Source organism: Xyrauchen texanus, chromosome 2, assembly GCF_025860055.1.
Source record: "Xyrauchen texanus isolate HMW12.3.18 chromosome 2, RBS_HiC_50CHRs, whole genome shotgun sequence".
NCBI lineage: Eukaryota > Metazoa > Chordata > Actinopteri > Cypriniformes > Catostomidae > Xyrauchen > Xyrauchen texanus.
The window spans coordinates 57,188,430-57,202,960 of NC_068277.1; the positions used below are offsets into that span (position 1 = coordinate 57,188,430).

At 40.5% G+C, this 14,531-nt stretch overlaps 1 protein-coding gene across 2 annotated transcripts in view; it reads left to right on the forward strand.

The window, feature by feature from the left end:
- The window catches only part of LOC127657739 (solute carrier family 12 member 3-like), a 114,918-nt gene that overhangs the window by 75,663 nt on the left and 24,724 nt on the right, over window positions 1-14,531 (forward strand). For both annotated transcript variants that reach the window (XM_052146616.1, XM_052146625.1), the window contains exons 21-25: window positions 5,049-5,147; window positions 9,122-9,233; window positions 9,350-9,436; window positions 9,523-9,655; window positions 10,951-11,018. In XM_052146616.1, the coding sequence (XP_052002576.1) occupies window positions 5,049-5,147; window positions 9,122-9,233; window positions 9,350-9,436; window positions 9,523-9,655; window positions 10,951-11,018 (499 nt within the window). The remainder of the gene's footprint in view (window positions 1-5,048; window positions 5,148-9,121; window positions 9,234-9,349; window positions 9,437-9,522; window positions 9,656-10,950; window positions 11,019-14,531) is intronic.

Consider the following 14,531-nt stretch of genomic DNA (forward strand, 5'->3'; position numbering starts at 1 on the left):
CCTGAAGATGCAAGTATCGCACTTTATATTTGTGAATATTTGCAAATCTCCTTTCCGAATGTGCTTGATGGCTGATTCCACGGCTAATGTGCTAAAGCTACCATTGTCTCTGACTGCATTCACGGAGACCGGATATACAAATATTTGTATATGGCTGAATTGGTTCTGATTTGTTGTTGCTGTAGTGTCTGAAGCAGAAGCTGAAAAGGCACAGTCCTCTTCCGGAAAGGGGGTGGGGAGTGGCAGCTCATTGCATTTAAAGAGACATGCACAAAATCAGCTTGTTTTGATTCCACCCTAAAGAGACATTTATAACATGGTATAGTAAATGATCCGTGGGGTATTTTGAGCTGAAACTTCACAGACGCATTCTGGAGACACCTGGGACTTATTACTTCGTGTAAAAATGGGCATAATAGGTCTCCTTTAACAGTAACAAGATTATATTAATGAGTTTTACTTGGCACAGGTTTTATCCAGTGATTGACAGACCTACTTACCTGCTACTAAAATGTAACGTCCTTGACCATGCGCATTTAAAAGGGAACGGCTTGTATCGAAATGCTTTTGATATTTAAAAGTAATGTAGTTGGGCTGATGTGACTGAGCTTGAAATTTGGAACATAATAAAGCCCCAAGTGCTTGAAGATCCCCATAGATTGAAACTTGGCCTGAACAACGATGAGTGAATGATTTATGAAGACATGCCATATGAATTTCTGCACTTTAATGATGCCTGAATGATAATAAAATTTAAATATGCCGTGAGATGGGAATTACTCGCTGTATGACCTGATCATTATGCAATATGCCTTACGCTGGCAATTAAATTATCTGATGAATAAGGGGATGCAGTGTGGAGCCTACGGCTAGGTGTCGGAGAGATGTGCTTGCGATGAGAACATGGAGTACGTCTAGTGTAAGAAAACACTGCGTTTTATGGATCGGCATTAATGCACCCTTGGAGGCGCTCTGGGAACATCACTCGAAATGTTGTACTGAACGAAAAAGTTATTTATTTCACCAAGGACCCTTTCAGAAGGCTTTGGTGAAGGCTATATTAACCTGTTCGTACGCATTTGTTCGCACTCGGGAGTGACATTACTCTGCTTACATTAATATATAATTTACCGTCTATATATGTAATTAATGTTAAATTATACATCTTTTCAAAGGTCTAAGGGTTCAACTTTGATATCCGATCTCTGTTGCATGATAGCAATACTCCAGAAACAGTAATTGAGTTATTTGTGGCAAGAGTACGCATGAAAACATGCAATATCAATATTGTGAAATCGCGATCGCCAGATGAATCCAGTTCGCCACACTTGGGTCAATTGTCCATGGCAAGGGTTCATTCTATAACATCCAATAGCAGTTTGTCCATAAAATATATATATATATATATATATATATATATATATATATATATATATATACATACAGGGTGCACATAACTTTATCAGTGAGTTACTCAGGTAAGTACCAGGAGATGGTGTTTGGTACTCACGCCATATGTAGCGTAGTCTTATTAAGTGCAGTCTTCCTCACTGTCCTCCTCAGTGTTGCCACCACTGTCCTCTTCAGTGTCCTCTGCTTCAGCTTCCTGCATGGTAGATGATGAAGATGCTGCAGATGCACCTCCCTGTCCTTGGTTGAGCCTCCGATTAGCTGTCTCCATCCACAGGTCAACAGCTTGCTTTGGGTCAAATGTCTCTGTGGTCTGCTTTGATAGGTGTATCTGCATCAGGGCTGAGAGACGAGCATGTGACAGACGAGATCTGTACTTGCTTTTTATTATGTTGAGATGTGAGAATCCCCTCTCACAAGCTGCACTGCTTAAAGGCAGTGTAAGAGACAGCTTAACCACCTTGTTGATGTTGGAGTAAGCATCTGGATTACTTGTATTTACTATTAGGACCAAGTCATACACAGAAGAGGCTCCCAGGCGTTTTCCTGCCTGCTTTAAGCGCATACATTCTGTCACAGTGGTGTCTCTGTCAAGTTGCAATGTGGCCTCATATTTCTTGAGAATGCTGCAAACTGTTGTGTTTCTAAAACTGTGGAGGTCTTGCATTTCCTGAGTCATATCTGATTTCAAACTCTTCAATTAACCCCCTGAGTAAGTTTGTCTTATCTGTCAGCATCAGCATTAGAAACAGTGTGTGCCCTGTGGCCTTCACCATCAAGCAGAAGTGTGAACTGTCCAATGGCCACCATGAGTTCATCCTTACATTCTCCAATGGTCAGCTTTTCCTTCTGAAACCTAATGGATGTGGTCTTCAAAATGTTACCAATGTCAAGCATGTTTGACAGAAAGCACTGAAAACGCTCTGTGCAGATATGCTGCAAGTCACTGTTATCACTCTTAGCCAGTTGCATTTTAATGGCTGGCAATAGTCATGATATTTTTAACAGTGTTTCATGCCTCCATGCAGACCATCTGATATTATGAAACTTACCCAGCTTCACAAAGGATATCCCATTTTCTTCACACAGCTTCTTCAGTTCAGCAGTTTTTTTTGCTCCACCTTTTTGTAAATAAAACTGCAGCAGCTTGACCACAGAGCGATTAAATGTCTCACAGTAAGGAACGTTGTGATCAGCTGATTTTGCGCAATTCTCCAGTGTGTGTGCGGTGCACAGAATGTGCACAAGGGAGTCTCCAACTGCAGCAAGTCGCCGGAGTTTTGGCACAACGCCGTTGTACATACCGACGTTGACAGCAGCCCCGTCTGTGCACACAGCGACCAACTTTGTTGTCCAGTCATCCAAGCCTGTGTCCTGGAAAAGTCTCACAAGTCTGTCTGTTATGGCCTCCGCAGTTCGGTCAGCACCCAATTCAATCAGTCCAATAAAATCTGAGGTAAACTCTCCGTTGCTGGACACAGAAACAATGTAAACGATTTCCTGCTCAGTTTTTGTGATGTCCTCAGATCCATCAAAAAGCAGCCCCCAAAATTCAGCAGACTGCAACTTGGCTCGTAACTCCCCGCTGATGGCGTGGCAATGCTTTGCATGATCCGTGTGCCCCCTTCACGTGAAATGCACCTCCGACATTTACTCCTAGCCGCTTCAGTAAAGGAATATCCTCAGAATAGGAAGACATGGGACGTGCGTGTTTAGCTTTATGGAAGGCGAGGGCAAAAATATTAAACAGAGCTTGCCGCTGTTCTTCATTCATTCCATCTGGCAAGTGGGCGACTGGACATTTCTTCTCGGCTAGCTTGTTTATTAACAATAGCTTGCACCACATTCGTGTGCTCCTTGCTCTTTTCATGTTTGTCAAATAAAGGATGGTTGAAATTCTTTGAGCCTTTATAAAACGCACCTGTTTTGTCTGCTAGATGTGGATTTGAGCGGCAAATCTTGCACCACATTTCAGTGCGCTGATCGTTAGCTTCAAGCCACTGCACATCTTTGAGCCACTTTTCCGAAAAAAGTCTTTTTTTCGGCTCTGGCTCCAGTTGGCGTTTCTTTGTAGGTGGCGAAATGCCAAAGAATCTGCTTAATGTCTGTTGCTTTTTGGACATCTCTGACAGTATAACTTAGTTGACAAGCAACATGTCATGTGTAAGTTTAGATGAGAAGATCGGTTAAGTACGCAAAGGCGCGGAGTAACACAAGTCGCATTACGCATTCCTGATTTTTGTCGCGCATGCGTACCTGCGTACCAGTTATGTGCACCCGTGTATATATATATATATATATATATATATATATATATATATATATATATATCTGTCTCTCTGCACGACCAAGCAGATGGCCCGTGCCATTGGCAAGCTATGTCTGCTTTAGTCAAGACAGAGAGACACTTATGGCTTAACCTAGACAAGGACAAAAATTTCCTATTCGATGCCCCGGTTTCGCTTTCTGGCTTATTTGGTGATGCTATGAATATAGCTATCACCAGGTTCCAGGAGGCAAAAAGTCACGAGGAAGCCTTCGGGAAATTCCTTCCTCTCCACACTCAGGGGGAGGGGTCATCGGCCACCCAGCCCCGCCCCGGTCCTTCTGGATGGGAGGCTCAGAAACCCAGCGTGGCGAGTCGTGCTCCCCCTCGTAAAGACTGGGGACAGGCTTGTTGCCCTCAGCAGCCCCAAAGCAAGACCTCAGGGGAGTAATTTCTAAAAAGAGAAAACCCTGATGGTCTTGCGCCCAGCCTTGTGGGGGTGGCCCTTCTCGGGACCGGGCGCGTGTATCATCCACTTCAACCCTCCTGGTACCCCCACGAAACCTCTCCATTCCCGCCGCCTCTGGTGTTTCGGGAGTTAGAGGCTTCCAGCGAAATGTTGGGTGTACCGGTGCTTCCTGCCTTAGTGCAAGACGCAGAACACTCGACATCCCCTCAACAGGAAGTGTCAAAATTAATACCCATCTCAGAGAACCTGGCAGCATGGAAACCTCTGCCAGGTATTTCTATGTGGGTCCTAAGAACAGTAGAAAATGGCTACAGAATTAAATTTGCTCGCCGCCCTCCGCTTTTCAACGGCGTGGTTTCCATTACCGTGAAACCGGAGCAGGCATGTCTACTGTGGAAAGAACTGCAAAGTCTCTTGGTTAAAGGGGCCATAGAACATGTTCCCCTTCCAGAGAAAGAGTCAGATTTTTACAGCAAATACTTCCTGGATCCCAAGAAGGGTGGGGGATTGCATCTGATCTTAGATCTTTGAGGCTTGAATCGCTCAGTCAAGGCATTCAAGTTCAAGATGCTAACTATCAAGACGGTTGTGTCACAAATCCAACATCACGATTGGCTGGTCACGATCGATCCCCCTGGTTAACCCCCTATTTTTTAGGCCTATTTCTCACAGTAATGTTGCATCATTTTGGAGTGTAAATATAGTGTACTGAACCAGAGATCTTCAAGTTTGAGTCATTGTGGTTTCACTATGACAACTGACACACTTATAACCTGACTGCTGGCATTTATACATATACATTAAACTGTATATATATACACATACATTATATTCATACACATACATTAAACTGTATTTATGTTTTTATTTTTGTTACCTTACACCTTTTGTCTCCCCATACAGACATTTCTGATGATGTCTCAAATGAGCAGGTCAGGTCAGTATTCCAGACGAAACAGGGCAGGAAGACCATAGACGTCTACTGGATTTCTGACGATGGAGGTGAGACCCCACTGCTAATATATACTATACTGAGACACCCTGATGAAAAGACCAGCTTAGACCAGCATCAATATCCATGGTGTAGACTGGTATATTCTGGTTAATGCTTGTATTGGTGCTGATCTAACTACTGGACATCAAGGTTTTTATGATAAGAACCAGTTGAGGATGAGGAGTCAAATGCAGTCATACTGAATAGCAGACGTTTATTGAAAAAAGGCAACAACAAAAAAAGGAAAAGTAATCCAGGGCCTGCATGACATCAGCATTCAGGCTAGCAACAGGAACAAGCCCAGCTGAAAGAGACAGACAGAATCGTGGTCAGAACAGGCAGAGGTCAGAGCCAGTGGGCCAGGCAGAGTAAGCAGACTGGAAAGGCAAGGGGTAGGCAGTTCGTAAACAGAAGTGAACAGTTATTAACAGCCAGACAGACCAAGAAAGTAGGACTGAGTGTGGGAACTGGCAGAGCCTGTGTGGACAGACAGTGTGGGAGAGGACTCACTCGAGATTCCAAGGCAGGCTGGAACAGAAACCAACAAGAGCTGGAGAAGACGTAGACAGAACCAAACTGGGGTATACAGAGATTAACCAGACAGAGAATTCTGGAGCCAACAGGGAAGCAGATATAAAAAACAACAACAACAGAAAAAGAGCTGAATGCTGCAGGCACAAAGGAAAACAACAATCTGGCACAAGACAGCACACACTAGGGGAAGAATAGCCACTTTTCCACTACTGGGTCAGTGCAAGCCAGGGCTATCAACTAGCCAGCTGGGCCAATGGCCTCAGACCTCGAGCCACGATATCAATATCGTTCACACCATCTGGCCAATAGCCCCACAGCGTTGCCCTAAAACTCTCCCATAATACGTCACTCTTGTGCCAAAGTCACACACCCCACCCAGTTCACAAACACGAGGGAAGATCAAGCTGATGTATCATGTTATCTAGAATATCGAGTTTATATAATATGTAAACATTAGCTATCTAGCAAGATAAGTTAGCACTGACAACTCACCGACTGTAACTGACATGGTGTCCTGAGTGGTCTCACACTATCAGCAGGAGGATGTCCCAGTGCAACATCCATGATCACAAACCATGGAAATTCTTTCTTATAGCACCGCTTTTTCCATTTTGCTTTTTAACGGATTTGTACTGTGCACTGAATACACAAACTGGCGAGTTCAGCAAAACTCAACCTTTGATATTGACCCCGCCTCTATCCCCAGTTAGCCTTGTTTGGCCCAAGTGTAATTGGCTACTGGCCCAGTGAAAGCCCAGATGAGACACAATGAAACCCCGGAAGTGACAGAGGGAACTCAACTGGCCATGGCACACACTGGTATGCCCCCATTTGGCCCGAAAGTGGAAATGTGGCTAATTAGGACTGGAAAATCAAAGAACAGGTGCTGCTGATCATGATAATGAGCTGTTGAGCTGGCTCAGCTGGCGCAATTTCTCCAGAATGGCTGCACAAGCTCTGAATGATGACACCGCTTATTTGTGATTGACCAGTCATCACAATATGACAATGGTAACGTGTGTTTCATGGGTTCATCAGTTCGCAATGGCATACTACACATACTGTACTACTCTTACTATTTCTACAATGTCAGTCTATGGCAGAAAAAAGAGTAGTGTTTATTGGTGTTTATTCTGACACCTCCAAACAATATGTCATGTTTACAGAGTAAGTTTTAGGTTGACAAATCAAAATCAGTTTAAATCGGGTTCATCAATCTCAAGACACTCGCTACAAACTTTCTCTGTCAACTCAGAATTTGATCCTGAGCCTGTGCTTAACCCTGAAGCATGTGCACATATATGACTGATGTTTGCCACGAAAAGCCAAAGCGTGAAGCTTGGAGAGATTCTTTACAGATTTACTTCTTGTGAGAAATTTAGCATGATTTTAATTTCCACTTAAGATCAAGATATCATTATGAAAATGCAAAGAAATAAATATTTTCACAGCATGGAGAAACACAACTGTTGCCACGGAAGCTTGAGTTAACTGCTGATAAAACAACTGATTATAATGTGTAACTGAAATTATATAGGTAACAATAAGAACATACAGGCTTATTAATTTTAAAAGTATATAAATCTATATATTTATCTAAGTGCTTATGAAGTGCAAGCCATATCACTTTGTTTGACAGTATTTCACAGGTTCTCCGGATCACGCACTGCATACAGGTACAGTTTGTAAAGAAATGCAAATAAACCTCAATAATAAATATATTGATTTCCTGTTCAAAAGATAAAAGTTTCCCCAATCTCTCAAATAAACCATCTTATAATATCTTAATAGGTCTCGTATGATATCTTAAATTTTCCTTGATCTATTGACATATAAGAGTTTAGTGTACTATAAAAATACACAGTACGTTTTTAGAACTCAACTACCTCCCTAGACCAAAAAGGTCTAGGTATTTAAAAAGGTATTTATTGACACCTAGCTGGAAAAACGGCTAGGACATCCCGTGTTTTGGCCTAAATGAACTCCCATTATTCAGTGAAACAGTCGAGGGTGATCCCCTCCCCTGGTACTGGTCAAATGATCAGGGGTGTGACTACCCACATGGCAAACATCCCATATTTCCTTACAGAGGAGGGAAACACCCTGGTTGACCGTCCATTACAGCTGGATACAGATATATATGCATATCAGGTCTGCCTGATAAAATAAGTATTCAGGAGCAACAGTTTGCCGACTTTGTTCATTTTTTGTTCAATTGTTATTTCAGTCAGAACAACTGTAGTAGTTCGATTGCATGCTTCACATAAATTAGGACATAGGATATAGCTATTAATGATTGCCTGGTCTAAGTGCTTTCAGGTGATTTTGTAAATTGCTTTCACATTTTAATTATTTTTATTCTTGGAAAAAACATTTCCATGTGTGTATGCAGGGGGTTCTGCTCCTGAAAGATGTCAGCCAGTAATAACACAGTAGGTGTGTATAATGAAGTCTTAAAAGGGGAAGTACAGAAACAGAATGTTTCAGACAGAGGGCCAGACGGTGGAAAAAGGACATATTATATAATATTATGCCTATTTTTTTATGTGTGCAAAAATCTTCACTAACTTTATAAGTGAGCCCTTTAATATATAAATCCATTAATTATATACTTTCCCTGTGAAATGCACTTTAGTTTGGAGCAAGAAATCCAGGAGGAGTGACTTTATTGCCAGAGATGTCACTGTGGCAGGGCGGAGGGGGGGCCGGGTCGTGATCCTACACACCCGGTCCCTTATTAGGCTAATTAAGCCTCTGTGAGGGATAAAGTTCGACTGCAGAGGATCGTGCAGGAGAGAGATCGTTAACGGACATGTCCATCATGTGTGTGTGTGTGTGTGTGTGTGTGTGTGTGTGTGTGTGTGTGTGTGTGTGTGTGTGTGTGTGTGTGTGTGTGTGTGAGCGTGTATTTATCACTTTGTGGGGACCAAATGTCCCCATAACGATAGTAAAACCCGAAATTTTTGACCTTGTGGGGACATTTTGTCGGTCCCCATGAGGAAAACAGCTTATAAATCATACTAAATTATGTTTTTTGAAAATGTAAAAATGCTGAATGTTTTCTGTGAGGGTTAGGTTTAGGGGTAGATACCGGTAAATACTGACCTGCTTCCTTTAGACCAAAAAAAATGAGTTTTCTCAAACTTACCTGGGTAGCCACTAAAACTAGCCTCTGATCAGCCCAGAGTTCTAACAAAAGCTGGTTGACCAATGACATCTTTTTGGTAAAACTTGTTTGGATGTTGCACATTACTGAGTTTGCCAATATCTTTGCTATGTATATATAAATTACAAACGATTTTGGAGGCTTTTTGAAAGGTTTACATAAAATATTAATTTTAAGTTTTTACATTTTAAGGCTTTTTGAACTTACTGTCTGATACTTAATGATTATTTTCCTATTTATGCATGTTTGTTGCCTTGGTGTCATTATGAATTTTTCTCCCAGGTCTAACTCTGTTAGTGCCATATTTGTTGACCAGAAGGAACCGTTGGAAGAAGAGCAAAATTAGAGTGTTCCTTTTAGGAGACAAGGAGACCATGGAGGAAGATTGCAAAGAGTGATTTGATCTTTATATCATTATCATAATCATCAACATCATCATCACTTTTATAAACAGTTTTATAGTTTTAAAACATAATTGCATGTTCTTTACTGAACTTGTTTTTCTTGCAGCATGAAGTTGCTGTTAAAGAAATTTCGTCTGGAAATCAAGGATGTCATTATGATAACGGATGTGGACAAAGCTCCATTGACTAAAAGGTGAGGGACACCCGCAAACATACTCATACTCATGCAAAGAAACAAGCATCAAAAAAGAAGCAGGTTTACAGCAAATATTATTGTAGTTTGCAGAGATATGAGGACAACATCACCCGCTTCAGGCTGAATGAAGAACAGACTGGAGTTGACGTCCAAGAACTCAAGAGACTGAGCCCATGGAAAGTTTCCAAAAAAGACCTGGAGGTCATCAAACCAAAGGTGGTCACTAAATATGATTATGATTCCTACAGTCCCTTAATTTAAAGGTGAAGTGTGTAATTTCTGAGCCACATGTGTCATCAAATTTCACCTATCTTCCATTCGTTGCACAAACAGATGTGACATTTGGTTAAAACATTGTTTAAGCTCCCTTTATCGGGCTAGTTCTCGAACAGATGTTTTTTAAATGCTCAGAGCAACATTTGTTTAGAATCTTCAGAAACTTTTTTTGTAATTGTTTCTGCATATTTAGCTAAGACACAAAGATTTTTAACATCATTGTAGCCAAATTACAAACATCAAAAATTTTTCCACCCCAACCGTAAAATATGGGGTTGTATAGAATCAATACAAGGCTCACTTTGTCCCATATTTTTAGCTAGGCCCAGACTCAGGGCTTTTCTGCATTGAACGTTTTTCGGCAAAACCCATTTAATGACATTAATCACATGGCAATGACAGCACCACAAAGGTGACTTGTTCCTCATCCTCCCTGACCTTGCGCAGGGTCTGTGCAAGTAGGCTCACTGGAGGAATGCATATTTGCACAGCCCCCATTTCAGCTGTACCACCTGAGGGTGGAGTCTCCACTCTCCGCTGAGCGTCGGCTGCTGCGACATTGCATATGCTGTAACGTTGAGGCTGCCTGAGATGTGAGCGACCTCAGCCGCTGCTGACTCCAGAGGTGGAGATAAGCCACTTTGGTGATTTATATATTCCACTGTAGCTGTGTTGTCAGACCGGACCACGCATGCTTGCTGCGGACCAATGGCAATAACCTCTGCAGGGCGAGCATTACAGCCAGCAACTCTAGGCAGTTGATGTGCCAACACAGCTGTGATCCTGTCCAGGAACCAGCGGCCACATGCCCGTTGCACATGGCACCCCAGCCTGACTTAGAGGTGTCTGTGGTGATACTTACTGTAGGGGAACTCCTGTGACAGCCTTATCCACCTGAGGGACCTCCGTGTACCCGTGTGCCACCCTGACGTCGAGGGTAGTGAGAGCAAACAAATATATTAGCCTTGTTGCACTCTAATCTGTCTTGGATAGTATTATTCTGATGCAATTGAAACTTTGTTATATGGCACTTTTCGTACTACTGTCTCCTTAAGATGAATCGCTTATGTTGTATTATTCCTCTTAAATAATTCCAACATAAATTAAAATGATCAATGACAACATCAATTACCCCCACCCCCGTCAGGCTGCACCACTGGAAAGTGGATGTCCTGTATTTTCAACTTTGAGGGTGGCAACCATAAACATCACATTAAAGTGTCTTCTGTTTTCAGATGGAGAGGACGGTACGACTAAACGAGATAATCAAGAGGAACTCCATACATGCTGCCTTGGTTGTAATGTGAGTACTGATCAGACCACTGTTGAAAAGGGTGACATACCAGAGTTTTAGATGATGGTCCCCAGCGTGGGTTGCTGGTTGACCAGCTAGACCAATACCAGTACTAACAGCATGAACCAGCAGGGCCAGACTTGGTTAAAATTTATGACTGAGTTTGTTTTACACTCATCCAGGCTACTCCATTAACCCAAATTTTGAAACCACGGACAACCTAATGTATGTATCTAAAAAATATATTTATAGAATTTATATTATTTTAAGAATAGCAAAACAAATGCTGTGAAAGTGATAAAATAGTTTCATTTGTGCAGGGTCAGATTAAAATTCCTTACACATGTGTGCCATAACCTTCCCTACTCCCAAATATACACACACAATATGCACTAATAACATTCAATAGAGACAGGATAGGATAGAGAGAAAGAGTAATACAGGGTGTATATATAAATAAAAATGAACGAATACAAGGCCAAGCCAATGCCAATAGATTTCAGTAAATAAAACTGAACCCAAATAGCCTACCCTAGTCTGATAAATATTAATACTGGTTACGCCACCTGTTATAGATATCTTCTGTTCCAAAATATGATGTAAAAGAAGTTCACAACAAATTATGAAAAGGGATATCATACCAAAAAATGTATACCAAATGTCGTCCCACTTTTTTTAATCTCTTTCGTGGAACACAAATGGAGATATTTAGCTGAATGTCCAAGCTGTTTTGTTTTCTTCAAGGAAAAGTCTCAAGAGACATTTTTATTCTATCATTTTTGATAAAAAAAACTATATACTTTCTAGTTTAAAAGATTTATATCTGTGGATAGAAATCCACCCCAGCTGTACACTTTTAAAACAAACCTCATCCAGTAATGCGCTCTTGTTGTATGTGGCTGCCACTTGACCATCACTGTTTTGGTTGCTACTCTACCATCATATGCTTTTGTTTACAGCAGCCACTCAATCACAGCAGCCTGACTGAAGTAAATTGGGTGCATTTACTCACATGATTAACCAAATGTGCAGCGCTGCCGGCTTGTGATGTGCAAACGAGTGTTGGGTATACTGAAGTCTTGTCACATTATACATTTTTGTTTAGCCTCCCATTCAGCTCATGGAAACACGCTGCGAGATCATGAGGAAGGATTACATCAAGATGTAGATTGGAGTGCAGGTGCAGAATTTATTTAAATAAAATAGTCTTCTCTTCTGTCGCCATTGCTGGCATGCTAGTGATTACCCCTCCGCGTGCCAGTATTAGTGCCATAGGTTGCCGACCCCTGATCTATCCCATCCCCCATGCAAACACAGACAAAAGTGATGTAGGGGGTTGTGACACTCCAAAAGATTTAAGCAGATTGGGAAATTAGATTTTTACCCAGATCTTTGGAAAAATATTATTGAACTACCCTCACGCTTGTATGGTATAATGTAATTTAAGTTGAATCATAAACTTTATCATATAATCATGAATGCTGCCACCCTATGCAATTGTATCGTCTATGGTTTTAACTTTCAAAACACAATTGTGGCAACAAATATAAGATTAAATGTCAAAATTATATACATTATAAAACCAAATGACCAACATCTTAGTCTTAGTGTACATAGTACATTGCCTCAGCACAAAATGGAATGAAATGCAAATAAAACCATGTAATGCTGAAATAATGTCTTCCTTTGTTTTGAATGTTGAAATTGACTTCAGCAATATCAAACGTTATTATACGTGGTCAAATATGTATTTTGTTTTTTTACAAGCAAACAATAAGATAAGAAAAGCAAGATTCGATCCGACAAACTTTTGCACAAGAGCCGAACACACTAGCTTTAAGTCCACATGGGTATATTTAAAGAATGTGAGCTTTTCTCAACTCTGCACCATCCTCAGACACTTTAACTTCACATATAATGACAACATAGCACATATATGTGTGCGTGTGTGTGTATGTGTGTATATATATATATATATATATATATATATATGCTCTAAATGGTTGCTAGGGCATGGCTAAGTAGTTTCTATGATGATACCTGAAGTCTGATTGCTCCCCCAAGTAAAATGAGCGAATTGTCATTTCTCTAGGACATTCTGATCCAAAGATATCACTCTCAGACATTTTTAATGGAAGTCAATGGAGTGTGGTTGCCAGGGTGCTCTAAATGGTTGCTATGGCATGGCTAAGTAGTTTCCATGATGATACCTGAAGTCTAATTGCTCAAGTAAAGTTAAGTTGCTAGGTTGTGGCTAAGTTGTTTCAAAATGTATTGTTTTGTCATAATAGGAAGCAATTGTTTTCATAGGCAAGAGCCTTGTCATAGTATGCCTTTTGGGGCAATTTTGGGCTAGTTTTAAGGCAGTATTTACAGTTTTCGGACGTAGCCATGTAGAAATTATGCAAGACAGAAACGTGGATAATGGAAAAATAAACACATAATATGATTCCAGATATATGTAAACATCCATAAAACATTAACTGTGACAGTTAATCATGTCTGGCAACTTTGACAAATATGTTTTCAAGATTTTTAGGATATGTAAAGATTTTGGTTATATTTGAATATATTTAATAATTTAGGTAATCACAGATTTATTTGCAAACTCATATTATACAAATCAGAACACATTGTCAGTATACAACGTTTCTTCAAATAAATTTATATGCATTAATATACTCATTAAAGACTTAGAAAGGATTTTGTATCCTGTGGCTCTCTCTGGTGGACAGAAAAGGGTATTACAGCTTTCATATATCAGATAAATGGTTGATAATTAAAAATTTGCTGTCAATTCATAATTCTCATTTGAATATTCTAATGGAAAAAAATCCATGAGAAAGTGAAGTCTGGCCCATGACAAATTGCAATCTGGCCCTCACGGCCAGACTGTGTAACAGCTTCTTCCCCCAAGCCATCAGACTCCTCAATACTCAGAGACTGGTTTGACTCACACACACATGTCCTGAGTTGCACTTTAATTTTTTGTCACTTTATAACTGGCTGATACCTCAATATACTGCTATAATAATATAATATAATACCTCAATAACTGCTATGTGCATAGAACACTATCTCATAATATGTTATGTTTACATTTGGCATTTTTAGAAACTGTCATATTTTTGCACTACTGTGTATTGGTCGGCGCTGCACTGTCTCTTACTGTGTCTTTTGTCCTGTTCATTGTTAGTAATTTACTGTACTGTCCCATACTTTTTGCAAACGTTTGCACGTGCACTTTATATAGGTATGTTATTTAGTCTGTGTAGTCTCATGTGGTTCTGGGTTTGTCCTATGTTGTTTTATGTAGCACCATGGTCCTGGAGGAATGTTGTCTTGTTGTGTACTGTACTAACTGTATATGGTTGAAACGACAATTAAAACCACTTGACTTGACTTGAAGTTCAATTGGACTTTTTAATTATAAATTATAATTATAATTTTAATTATATCAACATGGAGTGATATTTACTGTACACCAAATACTAGAGCCCTTCTTTTGCACTGAGATTTAAA